Source organism: Cydia strobilella, chromosome 7 (assembly GCF_947568885.1).
Source record: "Cydia strobilella chromosome 7, ilCydStro3.1, whole genome shotgun sequence".
Taxonomy (NCBI): domain Eukaryota; kingdom Metazoa; phylum Arthropoda; class Insecta; order Lepidoptera; family Tortricidae; genus Cydia; species Cydia strobilella.
This window is the reverse complement of record NC_086047.1, coordinates 19,755,888-19,780,261: the sequence shown is the minus strand read 5'-3', so window position 1 is coordinate 19,780,261 and position 24,374 is coordinate 19,755,888. Positions and strand designations below refer to the sequence as shown.

General features: G+C 36.0%; 1 protein-coding gene and 1 non-coding gene across 2 annotated transcripts in view; both read left to right on the top strand.

Moving 5' to 3' along the window:
- Positions 1-18,707, top strand: part of LOC134742685 (uncharacterized) — a 56,670-nt gene extending 37,963 nt beyond the window's left edge. Inside the window, exons 2-4 of the mRNA XM_063675880.1 lie at positions 16,184-16,267; positions 17,133-17,218; positions 18,552-18,707. Coding sequence (XP_063531950.1) covers positions 16,184-16,267; positions 17,133-17,218; positions 18,552-18,700 — 319 coding nt within the window. The 3' untranslated portion in view covers positions 18,701-18,707. The remainder of the gene's footprint in view (positions 1-16,183; positions 16,268-17,132; positions 17,219-18,551) is intronic.
- On the top strand, positions 3,801-3,873 carry Trnas-cga (transfer RNA serine (anticodon CGA)). Its single transcript has one exon. It is a non-coding gene; the product is annotated as a tRNA-Ser (tRNA).
- Positions 18,708-24,374: the final 5,667 nt, after the last annotated feature.

Sequence of the window (24,374 nt, the reverse complement as noted above, 5' to 3'; positions counted from 1 at the left end):
TCGGTGAAATATTGGGGGTTGGCCTAAAGCAAAGGGGGTGCAAAAAAAAGACTTAGAATTTTTTTAGTAGCTACAATAACATGTTCTGTTTGATCGTGATCATCGCGGTCAACCTAACACACTCCTCCTCGCTTCGCTCGTCGTCGCACCTATCTTGTCTCTGTTACTTAAATTTACTGTTCCAAATGATTGATTTTTATTTGTCAAGTAGTGGTTTCAACTTGCGGGTCAAATATCTCGGCCATATTTGATTTTAGAGAAAAGTTTTTCCTACAAAACATGCTTATTTTAGCGCATTCTCTACGATAAATTAATAAAAAATAGTGTCGGCACCCCCTTTGCCCAACCCATATATTATTTTAATATCTACATTACTGTGATAAATTGTTTATTTGCTATCTATGTTACTAGATTTTGTTAATAAATTCAACATGTGTCATCATCCCTACAAGCGAGGCCGTGTTGCATAATAAACTATAACTAATAGGTATTACAAGCGGAACTCCTTTTCTAATTTCACCTATTAGAAAAGGAGTTCCGCTTGTAATATTCGTTATAGTTTATTATGCAACACGGCCCGATGTCACTTTTTGACAGCTTTTGTTAGAAAGGGGCTTCCACTTGTATTACAAGTTACAAGCTTTTGAGAAACGGGCCCCTGGACCATTCTATAAAGCGCGTCATCTTTAATTGCCAAAAGCATGTAACGGTACAACTCGAGCAATCACTCCAATACAATTACCAAAAGAATTCGACTAAAGGTCACCAAAAGCGTGATTGGTACATTACAGGAGGGTACATATAATTAATAGAAGTGCCGATAACAGGGGGCAACGATGGAACACGGAATCTGGTTAACACACAGATTTGGACGTAAGCTGAATGATGGTTTTTAGGGTTCCGTATCCAAAGGGTAAAAACGGGACCCTATTACTAAGGGCCAATTGCACCAAGCACATTTGACAGACTGATCAACGTCACTCAACAGTAAACTATGAAACTTTCCATACAATAAAATTTTACGAACGTTTTAACGGTGAGAGGCGGTTTGGTGCAACTGTCATAGACTCCGCTGTCTGTCTGTCTGTCTGTCCGTCTGTCACCAGGCTGTATCTAATGAACCGTGGTATGAAATTTTCACAGATGATTTATTTCTGTTGCCGCTATAACACAAATACTAAAAACAGGGCTCCCATACAACAAACGTGATTTTTTGCGTAATGGTTTCCGGTTTTCGTGGCCGGTTTTAATTTTTAAATGTTTAAAAAATGATGAGGCCTGTTGCGGATATCATTGGTATGTTTGGGACGAAGCATGTTGCTGATTTGCATTTGTAGCCACCAGAGCGTGCGTTGCGGATTTCTTATATATGTATACCTAACTAGATTATTTTTAAGATTTTGTTTTTGTCGGTTATTGTAAAATGACATGTATTTCAATTTTAAATATAGATTTGTAAATCAAGCGAAAATGAATTAATTTGGTCTAATAAATACTTATTGTTTAATAAGTAGGTTTTTATTAAGAGGCCGTAGTCGATTTTGGAGCAAAAATTTAAAATTGATAGATTTAGTCGTTGAAATTATACACGTTTTGTTACGTAATATCTAAATAACAAGTATTGGTTTCTATTAGCACGTCTTCTCATCTTGCCTTTTAATAATGGGGTCGCGAGTGTGCGTCACCGGTAATATATGAAAAGAAGTTTTTAAAAATTCATCAAAAATGTATGGTGGTAAATTATACAAATTGATGTATAAGAATAGTTTCAGCAAATGTTGTAGATTGTTTAAGTATAAAAATTACGTTGAAATTAAGTCGATTTTCAGAGAAATTGTCACTTGTTTTGAAGTAATTTCTGAAGAAAATTGATTTCGTCTAACTTTCATTTACACTACTTCAAAGTCATAATAATAAAAATGTAGTCTGATAAACGTCAAGTACAGGATATGTGTAATACAAAATTACCATGTTTAGCCGTCCAAACTTTACGAAATTTACAAATAAGAGCGACAAAATCAGTGCTTTACGCGCGTTTACCTAAACGTCCATCAGAAAAGCAAACATTACTAATTTAGTGAGTCTGTTTTCAAAAAATTGATCTGATAAAAGGTAAGATAAGTAGACGTGCTAATAGAAACCAGTACTTGTTATTTCAATTAGGTAACAAAAGGTGTACAATTTCACCGACAAAATCTATCAATTTTACATTTTTGCGACTAAAATCGACACCGGCCTCTTAATATGTTACTTCTGATTCTACAGGATGGCCAGCGGCAGATTTCTAGCGCAAGTAATTTTCACAAAAGATAGAAAAAAACTCAGGCACTACCAAAAATAAGATTTGGTATTAATACTTTTAATTCCGTTTGAACTTGTGGACTGTAACTACTGGACTGTACATAGTTGGGTGGTATTAAGTCTCGTGTTTTTCTTTGAGTAAGAATTCAACAGTGTTATCATCCGTCTCGATTTTTTTATAGACAAAAAAAAACCGTAAATATTATTTACACACATTTTCTACTCCTTGTATGCATATTTTCTCATGATGTTTTCCATTACTGAATAGCAATTACCAAATATTCCGTAGTTCAAAGAGGGTCGCTCACCAATAACAAAATAAAGAAAATCGCACAAAATCTCCAACGTATTTTTCTTCAAAACCTTTCTTCAATTTCAAGAATTCCCTCTCCACTATTTCAAATAAAAGCAGCTTTTCTCCAAGAAACATAACCCTCCCTATCTAACGTGGTTAAAAGCTCTCAAAGGCACTTTCAACAGCAAATCCGTCTTAGAAGTACTTGACATAGTTTCGCGGCCACGCCTCCCGCCTACGTCGTGGCCACGCCCAGCCGCCTTGGTTAAAGCGATTCTTATTAGGGTTGCGTTGAAAGCTGAAGCTTTCAGGAAATTGGTTGTTTATTTTGGAACGTAACTAAATAGTTTTGAAAAGGTTACCAACGTAATACGTATAGGTACGTAGTCATATGCCTTACCAAAAGCTGAATTTAACATGCAAACTCATAGACATGAATCTACAGTAAGTATAATTGTAGTTTTTTGTAATAAAAAGGAATTAATAAGGTAATAAGTTTAGTAGCTTAAGCGCCTTAAGCACATTTACGTTGCGATTGTTATCCATAGAGTGAAGATGCATATATATTTTTTTTCATAATTTTTGGTTGACTCATTTAGAAGTTATAAGCTCTAAAAGTAACAGTTTTTGGCCAAAAACTGCGCGAAGCGCCTTAATATCACCTTTGTCTTACCGTAGTTTAGTATCAAAAATTCAGAAATTAGTAAACTTCAAGCTTGGGTCTATGCTAAAATATCGACAAAATGTGAAAACTACACAACTTTTAATATTATTTTTCAAATGGCTCATCCATTATTCGGGTATTTACCTCTTAGGTTTACAAGGGAAGGTTTTTACTTCTAACTTGAACTAGCGATCCAAAAAATATGAAAAAAAAATCACGAAAATAATGCTTATAAACACATTCGATAAAAGTTAAAACAATCGTGATCAACAACAAGTTTGAGAACAAATCAAATTATTATTTTTATTAAATATTTTGATTTGTGTTTTTTAAGTAGTCACACTACTATATATAAATTAAAAACTGTAATAGATGTCATATATTAAAGAAAAAGTGACCAGTCTCTCTCGCTACAACGTAAATCCGTAAGGAGTTCGTTTAGGAGGTGCAAGCTTGCACTGCTTGCCCTTAGAGCTGGTCAAAGACGCCTAGTCTTACTAAGATGGCATATAGTCGAGAAATTCGGACGGGCACCGCCGTGGCGGGGTGGCCTAGGGGTTCATGGCGTTAGCCGCGAAAGCTAAAGACGCCGGTTCGAATCCGGCCTTCACCACTGGAGGGCTTCGTCACTTTTTCTTTAATATATGACATCTATTACAGTTTTCAATCGTGATCAGTTAAGCCGTTTATGAGTTATCGCTAAAAGTCTTTTTTTTTTTTTTACTAGCCTAATTTAGTGTCCCACTGCTGGGCAAAGGCCTCCCCTCGTTTCCTCCACTCGACCCTGTCGTTTGTAGTGTCCCGCCAATCCGGATAAAATGCGTCTAAGTCGTCCCGCCATCTCCTTTTCGGCCTGCATGCACCCCGGCCAGCACCATCTATGGTGTTCCGTGGGTCGCTAAAAGTCTTCCCTTCTTATTTTATTTAAAAGCCTGGTTACCATTATTTGTGGCCGTATCACTGTATTCGCAATAAAATTACCATCATTTTGATATATGTGGTATTTTCTATAAAAAGGGACCTTATTGTCGATGGCGCTTACGCCATTATAAACGATGCTTCGAAATAAATACAATTCCGCGCGACGCGTAAGCGCCATCGACAATAAGGTCCCTTTTCATAGAAATATAATTCAAGCGTCAGACAGATCAGTGCAATTATCGATATATTCACCTGTTTAAACACGGCAACCACATACTCGTATTAGTGACCGGAAAAAGAGAGGCAACCTACTTGAATCATGTTGTACAAGTTGTATACTTTCCATTGGAACTTATTTCTATTTGAAATTTAAAGATTAGTTAAAAAAAATCAAAAATTAGTTAAAAATAGCCTTGACCATGTTTCTTTAGGCAACCCTAATTATTTATGTTAAGGACATATTTTCTTTCATAAAATACACATAAGTTGCATCCGTCAGACGTGGCACCAACGTTTAGTACCTAAATTAGTTCCGAACCAGTATGTTGGTAACAGATAAAAGTCATGGACAGTCAAAGGGGTAAAGAGGCCCACTGACTATCAGTCCGCCGGACGAGATCGGCCTGTCAGTTGTTCGGAACTGTCAAATTTTTCTTCTAACTGACAGGCCGATATCGTCCGGCGGACTGATGGTCAGTGGGCCCCTTGAAAATATTGAAAAGTTTAGCTTACCTGCTGTCTTATTATGACCCGAAAAAGTGAACTTGTAAAACCCATAAAAACAATAATACAGAACCAAGTATTAACTAGTAAGTATTTCAAGTAGGTAGTAGAATGTTCGGGGCAAAGACAGTGTGGTTTATTACCCCCACCCTCAAGTGGTGGGGACGTTGCGTAAGTTTAAGAGATAAATTACTGCGAACGTTAAACTTTTATATATCTTTGGTTTTCTTGGACAGAGAAATAATATTGGGTGTTTTTTAATGCTGGAATTTCTGTAAGTTTGAAATTTTAAAACAATATTTATACAATACAACAATAAGTCCTTCAAATATATGAGAAAATATGGGTACTTACATACTTTGTAATTGGAATCGATGGAGAATTTATATATTTTTTATAATAAATAAGTCAGATGGCCCAGAAGGGGTAAGATGAACATAGGTACTTTAAATTATTAGCACGGGGCAAGAAAAACAGTATGACGGTTCCATACTAGTTTTCCTCTACTCTACCTGTCCTTACTACATTTTTATTTTGATGTCGATTTTTTTCGTCAGAATTGATAAAATTTGGTAGGTTTGAGCTTCTCATTCTGAGCGGAATAAAAACCAAATCCCTATATGAGACAAAATGTAATTTTCCATTGAGTTACGAAAAACCCATATACGTTTTCGTAACTCAACTCTAAGAAGATTTTTGGGATATACGGTGAAATTGCGCTCATTAGTTAAGTATATCGTCCAGAACAGGGAACTATCTGTTCACCAATTTTATCGAAATCTAACGAAAAAAACCGGCTAAGTGCGAGTCGAACTCGCGCACGAAGGGTTCCGTACCATTACGCTAAAAAACGGCAAAGAAATCACGTTTGTTGTATCCTCACTTAGCCTTAGGGAGCCTCACTTAAATATTTATTTTATTCTGTTTTTAATATTTGTTGTTTTAGCGGCAACAGAAATACATCATCTGTAAAAAAGTCAACTGTCTAGCTATCACGGTTCATGAGATACAGCCTGATGACAGACGGACAGACAGACAGACAGACAGACAGCGGAGTCTGAGTAATAGGGTCCCGTTTTTACCCTTTGGGTACGCAAAGAAGATTTTTGGGACATACGAGTAGGGTAAAATTGCGCTTATTATAGGTAAGTAAGTTGGTAAGTATATCGTATCGTACAGAACAGCGAATTATCTGTTCACCAATTTTATCGAAATCTGACGAAAAAAAAAAACAAATAAAAATCGACACCTTTATGTACTTTTCTTTATCAAGCGTTAAAAAACAAACAAAGCCCTCATAGTTGCACTTATTGGCTATGAACCCAGCACGTGCCTCAATCCTGAGCCCTCAGAGCTCAAAGAGAAATATCAAAAAATACACGCCGGCCTCTTGGCGCTTTATTAAGAATAAATTTAGGGCGGACGGCGGGCGGCGGGTGGTACAAGGGAAAGGGGACAAGCGGGTTGTAAAACTCGACAGAAATGGGGTTGGCCGGTCGGAGGAATTAGCAGATGGCACCAGCATAGCTTGCTCTGTCAAAATGGAATTTTATGGCCTGGATGCCCTTTAAGCCAAATCTCATAGAAAAAGGGACGACAAGCTATGATGGCGCTTTATATGCAAACCTTTGACAGTTGCCAACCCCATTGGGAGCAGAAGTAGGTGTCAGTAATACGAAAGAGTAAGAGTAAGTAAGTAAATAAAATGGTAAGTCAAGGTAAACATATTTAGGTTTTACTAATTTGTCTTTGTTGTTCTCGAAAGTAAAACACATTGGTAAAACACATGTTCACAATTTTAGTACGACCGATAGAACATTTATTTTACTTAACGTTTATTGCAAAAAAATGCTGTGTGGTGTAGCATCTTGCCCCTCCTTTAATCATGTTCCATACATACTTGGCTTGGTGTTCCTCTTATTCCACCTCTTACACTCAAGATTTACAAAAATGATGAACACATCGCGTTCATCCACATGAACTACGTATCACGCACTTTTAATACTCTCAATCACTGGTTATAAACAAAGTTCTTCCCGTCTCATAAGCGCAAGCGGAAATTAAATCGCTATCTAACCCGCTTGCGCCCCCAACCTGCACCCCACCCAACACGAGGTGCCTATCTTCAGACTAATGCATTTATTCAGCAGGCGTTAGCCTCGATCGATACGCCGCGTAATTTCACCGAAACTGCGACTCCACACTTCGCTGGTTATCGTCTATTTGTTTCTATCGAGGGTCAATGAAGTGTGTGGAATATGAATTTGATGATTCCTGATTTGAAAGACACACACACACGCACGTACATACTCAAGGGGCCCACTGACCATCAGTCCGCCGGACGATATCAGCCTGTCAGTTAGAAGAAAAATTTGACAGTTCCGGGCAACAACTGACAGGCCGATATCGTCCAGCGGACTGATAGTCAGTGGGCCCCTTTAGTCTGTTTAAGTCATGGATGTAAGTAAAGGGAGGTAGACATTGCACCAGGCGCTCCATCGTGAGCCATCAAATAGGTTCCGGAACCTATATTGAGTTAGTCGTACGGCTGACGCCAATGTGTCAAGATTGTCACAGTCATCTACTAAATATTGCCTGCATTTTAGTTTTGTCAAATATGCACGTCACGCGTCTATTATTAATAAAAGGTCATTGATACGGAGAGGGAGGGAGGGAGATGCTTCGCTCGCGCTTCGCGCTTGCTCGGACAAATAGGGTTGATAGATTTAAAAAAACAGACAAGTGCGAGTCGGACTAACCCACCGAGGGTTCCGTACTTTTTAGTATTTGTTGTTATAGCGGCAACAGAAATACATCATCTGTGAAAATTTCAACTGTCTAGCTATCACGGTTCATGAGATACAGCCTGGTGACAGAGAGACAGACAGATAGACAGACAGACAGACATATGGACAGACGGACAGACGGACAGACAGACAGACAGACAGACAGATGGACAGACGGACAGTGGAGTCTTAGTAATAGGGTCCAATTGCCCATTGCATATTTTATAAACTATGATTTTGACGATTTTTTCGGTTGCTGTAGACCTACGTATCTATTGTATTTTTTTCGAAACCTGTTCGAGTTCAATAAAATTAACTTGTGAAATCTATATATATATCTATCATCTGTCACTGAAACAATTTTTCTTACAGCGTCAACGATTGAGCTGTGCGTATTTTGCCTCATAATTTTACACGTCTTGCCTTTTTTTTCACGTATGGCAAATCAACAAAGTTTATAGGTTCCAAAAATAAAATCAAAATCAATAACAATTAAAAACATTTTTAAACAGCTTTTAATTTAGTATAGCTAAAAGAAAATCACAATAAAAATTCACCTTTTAATAATTTAAAAAACAAACAAGCCATTGCCCTATTTCAATCCTGAGTACTAAAGTAATTCACCTTTCCTTGAACAATAGACAAAAATAAACAAAACGGAAAAACTTGAGAATTCTTAACAAGTTTACTTCGTAAATCGGATTCCGAATTTGAATAAGACCCAATAACAAGTGCGTACTTACCTTGCCGAGCCCCCTTTTAATGGGGGGATGGGATCTAAGTATTTCTACTTTAGCAGAGACATTGCATAATGAAATAATGCGAAACAAATATACTTACATTTATAGTTAGGTAAAGTTGGGATCAAAAGTAACTACCACGATTTAATAATGAGGGCTAACGCGTATGAATTCGCCGCTAGGGGCGCTAGTGTAGATGGTGGTCTTTTCCATAGTTCGAAATGTCAAATGTCACTTGTCACTTCAATGACTGACAGCTGTTCTTTAGTCTTTTGGACCACCATCGTTCGAGCGCCATCTTGATAGTTAGCATCGTGATTAATTACTTTGTTTTTTGACCATTAATATTGTTTAAAGTGTAATATCGATAGCTTATTATACAGTAAACTAATGTGATAGTGTGCAGTAAATGGAGAATTAATTTTGAAGCGCGTTTAACCACCATCTTGGAGTCAACGGCCGGTAGTCCACGTGCTTCTTGTAAAGTCTAGCTATCGATTTACAAGAGCTAACAAATCACCGTACACTGTCTTGTACAACCGTACAATTTTTGTCGTTTTTAAACCTCTTAATACCTTGATACTGGCGAAATAGTCCCACTGGGCTGAAGCCATAATTTTAAAAGAAGAAGAAGAAGAAGAACAGAGGCGCCAACTGGTGAGCAAAAAAACGATAGCCCTCATTATTTAAAAAGAGATGTAGACACTGTGACAAGTGGCAGATACTTTTGGTGCGTTGTTTCGTCTGCTATTATTGATGCTGATTGTACCAAAAAAATTTTGAGACTGGCAGATGGTTTAAGTTAGGTTAGTCGGTATAAGTAGACTTCCTGAAAAGTGACTGGTATCATGTCATTTTGTTGATACTAACGATATTGTTCGACAAACAATTGGTGGACAAATAAAGTTTTCACAGATTAAAAAAATGTAACAAAACAGTTTATCTTTATGCTGGGTTTTGAATGCATTATATAAGGTTTAAATTATGTGTGTTAAAACTTAAATCAAATATAGGTGTATTATTTATACAACGAAAGTTTGTTGTTATACCTAAAGGCATAATGGATTGGCCCGGAACAATACGGTGAGTGCCGACTCACGTCCGCATGCCCTCGAAACAACTCGATCAAACTAATGTAACATATAATTAGGTTTCTACAATACATTTTCGTACAACCATACCAAAAATACAAAGAATCACTATGTAGATAAGAGTGATATGAAATAGTTATTTACAGTACATATGGTGCTACTTTTTCGCACTAGTGCGGGAATGAGCACTTTTCGTGCATATGTCGAAAGTTTAAAGGGCCATATGTACTGTAAAACGTTGTACGATAAACGTGCGAAAAGGTAATTCGCAACTCGTGTCGATTTAAACCCTCGTTTCAAATTCCCTATTTTCTGCACTTGTATCGTAAATAACTATTGTTTTACAAGGGCGCAAAGTTGATGTTTAACCTCTCGTGCTAATATTGATACTCGAGCAAGCGAAAGATTACAAAATTGAAATCGGAAATTCAAAAATTCGAAAAATGGAATCTTGAGCGTGGCAAGGCGCGAGGGTTAAACAAATTTTGCCACCGAGTGAAACGCAAAAAAATTCACCACACCAACACAAGGAAAATGATAACTGTAACTGTGATTCAAAATGAATGTTATTAAGTATTTATCATTCAAAATCATCATTTAAGTCAATTCTACCAGAAAACATAAAAAAACAACTCAAAATTTGTATTTGATTACTTTGCCTCACATGTGAATAAAATGCAACTTTCTTATCAGTTTTTGAACAATTGAGAGTGCCTTTACCAGAGCTGGTGTGGTGAAAAATACATACTTACGCCATACTTTAAAAGAATGTTCTGATTCAGACCTTCACATGGGGACAATTTTCTTACTGGCCGGGATACGGCACCCAAGCTTCAAACGCGGACATGTCCAGGCTTACGGGGACCTATAGCAACACTAGTAGCCTAACGGAACAGCAAGGAGCGGTTTCGAACCCGGGAGTCCAGTCCACCAATATGTTTTTGGAAAACCCATCTACAAAATTTCACTTGATGATTTTATTAGTCGCTTTTCAGTGAAGGAAAACACAGTGTAAAGAAACTGAACTAATCCAAAAAATACGTAGGTATATACCTACTCACACTTCCCTCCTCTTATCTTATACAGGGTGTCCCTAGCCATTGGACACAGCCGAAATGTACATATGCATTAGGGTATTTAGAACCAGTATACAAAGTATCAACAACCGGTGTAGCCGTTACGAAGAAATTAACAAATTACGATTTTTTACTTTGGAGCAGCCTGTATGTGTTAGTAGCTCCCGAGGTATTAAATAGTATGAAACCTTCTTCAATCAATCAATCTTTATGTAGAATGGCTCCATCGATACTGTCGATGATTTCGCCAACGTCAAAGTGGGATCCACGTCGGATCGAGTTATATTTCTTCAATCTTCTTGTAAATCAGCCAGTGTACGGTAAAAGTATAAATAATACAATTATGGCCTCTAGGGCTCTATCCAGATACGGTTAGAGGTAGAAATTCCAAATGCTCTTAGAGCAGACGTTGTTCGGTAGTTGTGATATTATGAGCTCTTGTATAGCGATAGCGACTATACAAGGGCCACGTGGAGCTACTTGGCGTTGACGCCAAAACGGTGGATAAACTCGTATCTAGATTAATTATTCATTATCCGCACACGTCTTTATTAGTTTACTGCATAATAAGCTATCAGTATTACACTTCAAACAACGTTAATGAGCAAAAACAAAAAATGAATCCCGACTCGATGTCGCCAAGATGGCGGTCGTCAAGCAACTCCCGAAACCTTCTTCGACCTTTTTGATTATAATTTTTATTTATGACACTAATACGATTCTGACTTTTGACAAATGTCATCATTGCCGCACATTTTCGAACAAATTGACAAAAGCACTGCCAATGATTAATACAGCACGTTTCTTTTTGTTGTCGATTATTGAAAATAGCTTTAGTTTAAAAATTTTTTTTTATCTTTTGTTCTAATAAAAAAAATATTAACGTTAGAGCATTCCTGAGAAGTAACCCTACGTGGGATTTCAGGGTTTGTCCAATGGGTAAGGTCACCCTGTATACCTACCTAAAATTATAGTGCTTGTGCAAATGTTTAGATAGGTTTCTGAGACCCAAGCTATGATAATATTCTAAATAAAAAATAACCGGCCAAGTGCGAGTCGGACTTGCGCACCGAAGGTTCCGTACTTTTTAGTATTTGTTGTTATAGCGGCAACAGAAATACATCATCTGTGAACATTTCAAGAGAGATAGTGCTGCATGAACAGATCATGTTGTTTAATTCCACATTTTAAGTATTATACATAGGTACCTACATTTACATTTAAATATCAGAATCAGAATAGCCATTTATTAAATTGACACATGCTTATCTTATGTACATTGTTTCATTATTTACATTCATTGCTTATTATTTATTCGCCCGGGATCGAGAAGCATGGAACGAGCTAATTTATATATAAATAACAATAATAATAATAATGCTATAAACGGAACGGAAATAACTGTCATATACGTTAAAATATTTTCATAAAAAATAATTTAATTTGTTTTTAGAGTAATAATAATAATGCGTTTATCTGAATAAAATATTAATAAAAATAAAAAGAATAACTATAATTGTAAGTTTCTAAAACTCCTAGCAGGGCTGTAACCCATGGAGTTTATTACCATGCCTCCTTCTTCTCCCTGAAGGAGAGGCCATTACAAATTTGAATTAATTCGTTAAATAAATAATAAGCAATGAATGTAAATAACATTTAAATATGATCACCGAGAAACCCCTCAAAAATATTACGTATGCATTTTGACAAATGTATAACAGTGTATTGTACTATAATAAAGCTTTATACTCATAAAATATGGGTTATCTGAAAGGAACGAGTACCCGCAACCTGAATAACTCGTCACAAAAGCTCTATAAATAAATTACTTTCCAATATTACAAACATCCCTTATACCGTGAAAGGTATACGCTGAATGACAACCCAATACAACCCACAACAATATTAAAGTTACAACCCTAGCAAACTCTAATCTCCTCACTTTTCCGTCAAAAACCGACCTTGTTTGTGTATTAATGGAGCTCAAATTTGAATAATAGGTGATGAGGTAGGAGGTTTGGAAAATGAGTTTGGTTGAAGTATCGTTTGTCAGAGCGACACATTTCGATGCGTCACCTTTATAGGCGATTACGTTTTCTTCAATACAGGGTTGGGAGGAGATAACTTTGGATATGGCACTGATTTTCCTATATTATTGAAAAAAATATGATTAGGCCAAGCAAATTGAGGAAAGCGTTTTGAGGAATTAATTCTCAGCAAGCTGGGAATCAATTTATCTCCTAAGGCCAAAATTTGTGCACACTTCCTGGGATTGCATTCTTCGAAAAAATCTAATTTGATTTTCCTAGATGGAAAAAAATTATAGGTTCTTCCTTCCTCATAGTGTGACTTACACTATGAGGAAGGAAAAACCTTCGTAGCACTGGGCAAGTTGCAGAACATTCTCAAAACTCCCGAAATTTCTGGAAATTCATGAGAAAGTTGTCTCAATTCAGAAAGTTTTCGTTCAGATTAGGGATTATTAATCGTAATCAATGATGTTTTTAACTGATGACGACTGTTTCATTTAATATTGACGTCACTCATTTGCATCTATCGGCCATCATCAATAATCATCATACTTCGCAATAATATTAAGCAATTTTACATGTAATAGGTAATTATATTTATAAAATTTTGTAACTTAGTGTACATAGTTTTAGGATAGTTTTAGCTCGTTGTTATTTTTTTCTTGCTGTGCATGCTTATTTTGGAGGGCACTTTTACGTAATACCTACAACTTAAGTAATGTTTAATAATGCTTTAAGACAAGATTTAATTTGTAATAATGTTAAATGTTGTCTGTTTAGTGTGCCTTTTAAATAAAACAAAAAATACATTAAATTTCGAGTGTCACAGAAGTTGAAACTAACTGTAAAACGAGGTTTAGACTACCAAGAACTTGCATGCAATTTACGTTACATTGCTGACTACTAAGGTAAACTGCATTCAAAATGTTTATCAGATACCGCAATGTAATGAAAATTGCATGCAAGTTCTTGCTAGTCTAAACCTCACTTAAGGTTTGGCAATAAATCATGGAAAATTTTCAATTTTTGAAAATTTCTTTGGGACTGCTACCCCTTCGTAGCTCCTTGCCTTGCCCGAAAAATCGTCAAATCACGTCGATTAGCACGTACAATACGCATTGTACACAATGCTCGATTGCACAACCCTGTATTTGTCCACCTGCTATTTAAGCGACAACCCTGGATGTTCCCTTCAGTCCTTATGGAAATTTGGCGGAAAATAGTGCTCTAATCGGTCTATTAATTACTACATAAACTGTGGTATTAAATTACCTAAATTCTAAGCTTCTTAAGAGAAAAAGACACATGCGTTCTCCTTCAGTCCTTGAGAAAATGTTATAGAAAAAAGTGGTAGTCTAATTTTCTAAATTATTTAATTATTTTCTATGTTCATCCTTCTAAATAGTTATGAGTTTCTGAGCCTGTAAATAGTTCCTTGTCATTCAAACGATTTTTTTTAAATACAATTTCGAAACTAAAACCATGTCCTAAGAGAAAACTCTCGACAGCCTCGTCTTAACAATTTAACCCTTCAGTCTTGTGTGCCTTCATACTTGATTTGACCGGTCTGAAAAAACTTTAAACCACGATGAACTTACAAAACCTAACCCAATCGGAGCCACTAGATCTCTCAATGAAATCACGAACCATCAGCTTCGATCTGACGTTCCTTGCCGGCATCAACAATCAGCTGGTCAAGTTATATGAGAGTCAATGCAAGAATCCGTGTCGAGGCAAGAGTGTGCTGCCATGCCATGTGTGTTTAAAAACGTTCGATAGGCCGTCGTTGCTCAAGAGGCATATGAGGACACATACTGGTTAGTAACTTAGGTCAACTTACGTAGTTTTTTAAACCGCAAAGTTTTCTAACACGCATTGCTGACGTTAGCAAAACGCCAGGCTCAAATAGGACTGGGCTGGCCACGTCTATCTATCTATAGTTTTTATTTATTATTATTGTTTTTAACAATAATTTATTGTAATTTCTAATTGCACTGATTCATAATTCCTGACTTGATAATTGTAAATTTATATACCTATTGACTTTATTGTAATTCATTTAGATCGAATATTGGCAGTGTATAATCAATACCAATAAATAATTTCTTAACAATAAAACTATAAAAAAAGGGAATGATGTAGTTGTCTGATTGTTTTGTTACATGTATAAATAAATCTATATATCTATCTATCTATCGCATGCATCCGGATAGTGGCTAACATAACCATCAAGTGGATGGCGATGCCGGTAGAAGCGTGGGCAGGGCAGGCCCAGGCGGAGATGGACTTTGACACCTTCCTTTACAACTAGCCGGGGCCAAAATCAGACGTTAATGAGAAGAGAGGCCTTTGCCCAGCAGTGGGTTCTGATAACATTGCCCATCTTTGTTTGAGTTTAAACTTGATACTATCTAATGACTCATTAAGAGTCCCCGGCAAGCTCGGTTCTCCATACAAACGTAGTTACGCTCTCATTTTAAAACGACTAGCTAGATTGCTCTGAAATTTTGTACTTACAATGGGATAAGGTATAGGTCTGTAATTAGTTTATGTAGCTTCAGATACTAAAGTAAAAAAAACTACAGCGAATTTAAGTTGATCATGTAAAACTAGTTTATGCTCTATTTCGTTTGTTTTATATACTAGAGCTATATAAACTAATTACAGACCTAGATGTACCTTATGTCCTTATATGTGCAAAGTTTCATAACAATTCAACACATAGTTTTAAAATGAGAACGAAACTTCGTTTGGTGAAATTCGCCCGGCAAAATAATTTGCACCACCATGAGTGCCTACCTCTATAGTGATTTTTAGTCTGGGATTGGACAAAAAAATATATGAAACTGTACAGAGATCGTGGGTGGGTGAGTTTCCAGTAAATTGGACGAGGTCTCGAAATGTTCAGGAAAACTGTACAGGGAACAAGGGAAACTCTCATTTTATAAATGGAAAATTTGGATTACAAAATTAGGGAATTTTAGAATTTTCTCCAAGTGGACATTTCGCAATTTTGGAAACTTTACATCAGTAGTCGTGGGACGAATGTCCAAAGTATCCAATATTGTCTGATCCCTTCCCGAATAGTAAGCATTGGTCATATTAGTACAGCAACTGTACCTATAAGCATCCTTAGGTCATCCATACCACAGATGATATAATACTATACTATCCATACTAATACTATAAATGCGAAAGTCTGTCTGTCTGTCTGTCTTTCTGTCTGTGTGTTCCCTCTTCACGCTTAAACCGCTGAATCGATTTAGATGCAATTTGGCGTAGAGATAGGTTGAGTCCCTGAGAAGGACATAGGATAGTTTTTATCCCGAAAATCATCCCTTAAGAAAGTAAAAAGCGGTGTGGATTTGAGGTAATTAATGAAGTGCCTGCTAATTTGTGTGCATAATATGCTCAAATTGAATGATTGCTATGAGAATTTTACCAGGCGCTATACTTACTTTAGCTGCTGTTACTAAGTCCACGCAGACGAAGTCGCGGGCAAAACCTAGTATTAAATAGCACAGCAACTGTATAAGTAAGTGTGTTTGTTCCATAGGCGAAAAACCTCACATCTGCAACGTATGCAACAAAGGGTTCAGCACATCGAGCTCACTCAACACGCACCGACGGATACACACAGGTGACATAATAAATTATTAACTTAATAAGGTTTTATTTAATTGGTTTTCTAATTTGGTATAATAAATAATTTCGTTATGTAGAATACTGCATGACTACTGACAGACAAACAGCCTAAACTGCTGAAATAAGCTTAAACGGTACTCGACTGAAAAGCTCTCTAGTATATCACGATTGTATAAAATACTATTTTACAAAAATGGGACCGACTAGGGACTATATACATACAAACAAAAAAATAATTTTCCAAATCGGCTTAGAAATGACGGAGTTCTGGGGTAACACATACAAAAAAAATGCGTTCGAATTGATAACCTCCTTTTTTTGAATTCGGTGAAAAATACCCCCATCTTTTCGTGCCGGGGGTTAAAAACAAACCTGTGCCTGTGCGGAACCCATCAAGTTGCACATATGAGCCGATGATGATCTATTTTCTGAAAGGCGGCTCGTAATATGTAAAAATGTAAAAAAAAATTAAGCTTTTTTTCCATGTTTTTTTATATATACTTAATTCATTGTGCATTTTATATTTCATTATTGTTTTTATTTTTTCTCTTTTGTTGTTTAGTATGTATAGATTTTTTTATTTTTTTTGTTTGTGGTAGTTACTTACTTTTTTTGTCTGTGTTTTTTGTTTGTGTCGTTGGCGTATGTGTCGCCACCAACTCATAGTTTTAAGTCAGGTCCCCACTGAAAACCAGCGCCGCGGATTACCGCGGCATTATGCTGAGTGGGGTCCTATTTTAGCGTCCAATGTTTTTTGTCTGTATGTTTCCTTTTTTTCATATATGTAATCTGTTGTGGCGTTAAATAAATGTATTTTCATTCTTTTCTTTCTAATACCTAATATATTTTTTTATTTGCAGGCGAGAAGCCCCACAAGTGTCCAGAGTGCGGCAAGTGTTTCACCGCCAGCTCCAACCTGTACTACCATCGCATGACCCATACAAAGGTAAATATCGTAAACAGGGGTGAGTAGGAACAAAACTGACACTCAAACCTCGATAACATTTTATTTTTACATATGCAAACTGAATGGTGTATATTATAAGTGTTCCGGACGTTCGTATTTTAGTTTTTGTTTTATTTTGGGTAGTTCCATTTCATAACTGACGATAAACAGGAAATCCCACCTCACCCCGTAGTCCCTCGTAATTAGGGTAAGAAGGGTTTTCATACAAAGGTGATTTTGGAAGACTGTTGGATCGATCTTTTTTTATTATGAGTATTACTATAGCTCCATTTTAAATTGGAATACATTATTTTCGTAATTTGTAGTAGTAGCCTTAAAATCCCATCTCACCCCCCATTCCTACCTTCTCTCCCCATTCATAACCCAACTCTCCCCGCGAACCCTACTCACCCCATTTTACGGTACTAGTCAAATGTTGATAAAGTGTAGGTTTTCTTAGACTATCAATGGAGTTAGAGCTAATGATATTATTGTCCCGTAGGCATTACGAACCTACATAAATACCAGATGTGACTTATTTGAAATACTTGTATTAAAAATGCAAATACAAAAAGCAAAATACTTATTTTGTATTTAAATACCTTTTGAAGAAAACTATTTTGTATTTTATTTGAAATCGTTTTTGGGACCTACATATTTTCTATTTTCAAAATTCTGATTCTAACGTTACAATCCTTGTAACTCCTCTCATTCTTTTCACATGGAATTGTTGAATCTGTTTAGTAACGCCGCACATGACCACAAGCGTAGCGAGTGGTAAAAAAATTGGAACCTTGAGCGTTGCGAGGGTTTCAAGCCACGAGATGTGAATAAACTTTTCTGCCCTGAAACTCAAACGAGACGTTATCCCCACACCAACGAGAGGCATATACTAGCTGTAAAACATTACCTATACAAGTCTAAATTAAGGCTTTTAAAAATTTACCGTTACAAAGTATCACTTCATTAAGTCCAAATTTTCACTCTAGTCTCTAGAGGACTGATTGACATTGACACACTTGTTTTCAAAGATTTAGTCGACAAAGTGCCTTTCCAACTCTGAGATTTCGATTCACTATTCAGATCACCTTTAATCGCAAAGTATTTGTATTTTAAAAAAGTATTTTGAAAATACGTATTTTGTATTTAGCATTTTAAATACAAATTTAAAAACTATTTTGTATTTCGCATTCGAAATACTACTTATATCAAGGAAGTATTTGTACTTTGTATTGAAATACTTTTTATAAACCCCGATTCTAATATTAGGTTTTTATAAACTACTATTTCACATCTCTGATAAATATCTAGCTAATGATTTCTCCTTTTTCAGAACAAGCCCCACAAATGCATATGGTGTCCGCGTTCGTTCCCAACACCAGGCGAATTACGTGCGCACACTGCGGCGCACGGCGCGCACGCAACACTTGCGACACACGCACGTACTGCGGCGATGGTGCCACGACTTTATGGCAGACGTAATGTTAATATGTAACGGAAGATGAAAAAATTTAATGACACAAAAATATTTTATTTTCCCCTCACTAGCTCGGAAAGTTGTCGTTTATCCTTCAATACAAGCGGGGAAAAACGCGTTTTATCCACTAGTGGGGAAAGTAATTTGACCTTGGATGGAGCGTGTTTAAGTAGCTTGACAGATAACAAAACGTAAAACGCTCATGATAATGGTTCGTTCGATATTAATTATCATTAAATAAATGGTTTGAGAATCTAATAAAAAATACCAAATTTAGCTTTATTTAATGTTTTTAAGTCATAAACCTTAAAGTTCCATAAGAAACGTTTGTTTTTATAATGATGTTAAATATAATTCTGAACGCACAAGTTGAGTCGATGCAATTTCAAAACGCATCGTTGACATTTCATACGTCAGAAATGTCAACATTGTCAACAAATTTTTTACTTAAAAACTTCTCGTGTAAAAATACACAACTTCCAGAGTTTTTTGTTATAATATCGTAAAAAAAATTGTCATTCCAGTGATGAAGATAATCTAACGCCTGTGGATGTTGCACTTTCCTCGCTATAGTGAGGTGAAAAGTTTTGTGTTACACACGGGTGCAAATGTATTTTACTTCTCGTGTGTTGAAACACTCGCTACGCTCAGGATTCTATTTTAGAACCACTCGCTTCGCTCGTGGTTCAACTATAGAATCCTTTCGCTTGCTTGTGTTTCAATTCTACACTCGCGGGTAAAATACAACTTTGCACCCTTGTATAACAAATAACTATTTCCTTTCCATCTCCTTACTTACGAGCATACACACAACACTGCGGCGCACGGCGCGCACGCAGCGCATGCACATACTCGTATTGCGGCGATGGTGCCATGACTTTATGGCAGACGTAATAATGTTAATATAATTGGTCAAACCAAATTGTCAGTAAATAAGAACAAAAAAAAAACTATACTCATCCTTTTCTTTTGGGTGCTAGTAACTAGTACTAGCACCCAACCTGCACCTGTGTTGGTGTTACACTAGTAAGACAAAGATAGTATGATTCTCTTTGTTTATGCTTGAAATGAGACAGTCCTTTGACAAACTATATGTAACGGATGAAGACAAATAAGTGAAGGAATCGATTTTGTACTTTCTTTTTTAACCTGATAGAACTAAGGTACGGCAAGCTGCAAAATCGAATGCAGACAGACTTTATGAATGAATAGCATTCCTAAAATGGCCATGCACTTTTGCAGCTTACAATGTACAGCCAGTCTAAAATATGAATAAGGACAAACCCCTAAAAACATGTGCACACTTATTGCCTAGTAGTGTATATGTATACATTTTTTTTCGCGATTTCGTGGTTGGTCCCATAGTAAAAGTTGCTCAGTACCAAAACCTCCCTGGGAACGGGAATGCACTTATTCTTTAGCCACTCTGTATATATTTATCTATATCGATACACTTATTACACCACTTATTTGAATTATATACAGACTAGATATAATGTAAACTAATTAAATTATAATATTACATCTGTTCGTGAGTCGTGGGTTTTTCTATATACTCAAGTATTTATATAATTTGTGTAAAAATGACTAAAACCGCGTTAACACTTAAGGTGGTTCGATTTTTATACAAAATTCAATCTGCTTTAATTAAGGCACTACACACTATTACTACACAAATATATGCTCATTTATCTACTTTCGAATATTCGTTTGCGCTAAATTAATAGAAAAACTTTGTTTCATACAGAAATCATACATAAATCAACGTAATTTTTTCATCAATTTTACGTATGTGTGTGTCACAAATGTCGTGTACAAATACGTTGCGTGCGGCGTTGCCACTCTATGACGTTGGCGACGTTGCCTGGCCGACCTGGCAGGATTTGCAGTGCCGTCATGTTTAGTGCATTTTTATTTGACAGTGTTGACACTGACACATAGGGTCATGTTTATTGTGTCAATTTGTTTGTATAAATTGAAAATGATAGCAACGTCTAAATCAAGTTACAAAAATCATCGGTGTTCTGGTCCGCGAAAATCCAGAAAAATTCAGACTCAATTGAAGCGGAATTCATGATGGTGAAGTTTCGTAAGGTAGGTACAGTTTCATTCCTTCATTGTACATTGTAATTTTCTCGTGCCGATCTTTTTAGAAAATAATTCTCACTTCTTCCATAATGGTATAGATATAAGCAGTGAACAATACCTATATAATGTAATTATTACTGTTTTGGTTGCCGAATAGTCAAAGTGTCACTAACTCTAGGTTTTTTTTAGGTATTGTGCAAAATGAAGAGGCATTCTTGGAAATAAAATGTTTTCCTTCATTAGCCAGAAAAAATCAGGACATCCTCACTGCAATAAAGTAAAATAAAACATTTCCTGGGGATTAAAATTATGGAATTTTGTCTATGAATGAAAAACACAATTATTACTAGGTAAGTAAATGATAACTTTATTAGAATCCATATTGTTGCATCATCTTTCTTCCTATAACATTAGAGATTTTGTGCTATCATGATATTATTTTTCTTTCAGGTACAGGGACAACTACGGATAACAAATATGAAAAAATGTTATTTCATTTGTTGTGTGAATCCATCTACACCAACAAGACATCCAGACATAGGCCTCCCCAGGGATCTCCACAACGACTGGTCTTGCAAGACCGGCCAAAATATCGAGAAATAAATAATATAAATAAACATGATAAATATCCCGTTTTCTATAATAGTTATAATTAGAAGGCCATGCAATGTTGTTACTCACTGTACCTACTTGAATCCAAAAAAAAAATATAAAAAAAGTTTTAATTTTATTTTACAATTACTACTTTATTATTAGTACATTACGATACAAGTGCGAAAAGTAGGAAATTGGCAACGAGTGGCGATAAATTGAAACACGACCGAAGGAAGTGTTTTAATCGACACGAGTTGCGAATTACCTTTTCGCACGTGTATTGTACAACGTTTTACAGTACATAATTATGGCCCTGTACATTTTCGACATATGCACGTATTGTACTAATTACCGCACTAGGGCGGTAAGGTATATGTAGCACCATATGTACTAAAAAGTATTTTACAGTACATATGGTGCAACTTTCTCGCCCTAGTGCGTAAAGAGCACTTTTCATGCATATGTCGAAAGTTTAAAGGGCCATATGTACTGTAAAACGTTGTACGATACACGTGCGAATAGGTAATTCGCAACTCGTGTCGATTTAAAACACTCTCTGCGGTCGTGTTTTAATCTGTCGCCACTCTTTTCGAATTTTCTCTTTTCCGCACTTGTATCGTAAATAACTATTTTAAGGTGGTTCGACTAGGTTACCCAAAGCTTAAACCCCGCTAGATGGCGTCACTTTCGCAAATTTTCAGGTTTTATTTTTTTGTGGAATAGTGTTGGTATCTGTATACTTACAAGTATGTTTAGCGCACTCTTTACATAAATATTGAACTATTATAATAAACATTGAATACTTCATTAGTGCAAAAAACACTTTTAAAGTCGACAGAGTGTTTCTGTCATGCTATTTCCTACTATTACTCACACATGCAAACAGTGTTTCCGTGATGCTTGTAGTAGACAATTTCATGCAGTGTAAGTATGCTGCAATGGCGTTGCGGTATGTTCGTGGAAATACGTGCAAGAGGATTCGGGTTCGAGACTGGTACTTAAGTCAGGGGTACTTTTTTTTGTCCTTTTTGTGTTATGTTTCTTATACCTTTTAGTCTTCGAATTCTTGTCCGATTCCGATATAACCGAAATATATTTCAGTGATATCGGAAACGGCTCTAACGATTTCGATGAAATTTGCTGTAAGGGGTTCGATCTAGCTAGGTCTTATCTCTGGGAAAATGAGCATTTTTGAGTTTTTACTTGTTTTCTTTTTCTCCCAGATATTCAGTATTATTAATAAATTCGTTTATAACGTTTTATAAAAATATGTGACGTTTTGAACTAAAAGGTACCACATTGTCGGTTGTCGATTAGGTTGATTTCATTTTGAAAATTTTGATTTCATTTTCAATTTGGTTAAAAACGCCACATATATTGAAAACCTGACTTTCACAAATCTCACCTTTTTGGGTTCTTCTTACTCAGAAAGGATGGAGAATACTGACGATTCTTAGTAGCACTAGCCCAAGGAAGTCCAGGTTTGTAAGTGTCAGGTATCAGTTTTTTTTAAAGCGCTAAATATAGTTCTACAAGTAAAGCAATCCCTTACTGCCCAACCTCTATAGTATTTTTCAAACTGGAAGGGTACGATGATAGATTTCATCTCCATACAATTTATAACCTAATAATGCCAAATGTTGCAAAATTATATTGAATTGAGATCTATCATCGTACCCTTGCAGTTTGAAATAGTTATTTACGATACAAGTGCGGAAAAGAGAAAATTCGAAAAGAGTGGCGACAGATTAAAACACGACCGCAGAGAGTGTTTTAAATCGACACGAGTTGCGAATTACCTATTCGCACGTGTATCGTACAACGTTTTACAGTACATATGGCCCTTTAAACTTTCGACATATGCATGAAAAGTGCTCTTTACGCACTAGGGCGAGAAAGTTGCACCATATGTACTGTAAAATACTTTTTAGTACATATGGTGCTACATATACGTTACCGCCCTAGTGCGGTAATTAATACAATACGTGCATATGTCGAAAATGTAAAGGGCCATAATTATGTACTGTAAAACGTTGTACAATACACGTGCGAAAAGGTAATTCGCAACTCGTGTCGATTAAAACACTTCCTTCGGTCGTGTTTCAATTTATCGCCACTCGTTGCCAATTTCCTACTTTTCGTACTTGTATCGTAATGTACTAATAATAAAGTAGTAATTGTAAAATAAAATTAAAACTTTTTTTAAATTTTTTTTTTGGATCCAAGTAGGTACAGTGAGTAACAACATTGCATGGCCTTCTAATTATAACTATTATAGAAAACGGGATATTTATCATGTTTATTTATATTATTTATTTCTCGATATTTTGGCCGGTCTTGCAAGACCAGTCGTTGTGGAGATCCCTGGGGAGGCCTATGTCCAGCAGTGGATGTCTTGTTGGTGTAGATGGATTCACACAACAAATGAAATAACATTTTTTCATATTTGTTATCCGTAGTTGTCCCTGTACCTGAAAGAAAAATAATATCATGATAGCACAAAATCTCTAATGTTATAGGAAGAAAGATGAAGCAACAATATGGATTCTAATAAAGTTATCATTTACTTACCTAGTAATAATTGTGTTTTTCATTCATAGACAAAATTCCATAATTTTCATCCCCAGGAAATGTTTTATTTTACTTTATTGCAGTGAGGATGTCCTGATTTTTTCTGGCTAATGAAGGAAAACATTTTATTTCCAAGAATGCCTTCATTTTGCACAATACCTAAAAAAACCTAGAGTTAGTGACACATTGACTATTCGGCAACCAAAACAGTAATAATTACATTATATAGGTATTGTTCACTGCTTATATCTACGGAAGAAGTGAGAATTATTTTCTAAAAAGATCGGCACGAGAAAATTACAATGTACAATGAAGGAATGAGACTGTACCTACCTTACGAAACTTCACCATCATGAATTCCGCTTCAATTGAGTCTGAATTTTTCTGGATTTTCGCGGACCAGAACACCGATGATTTTTGTAACTT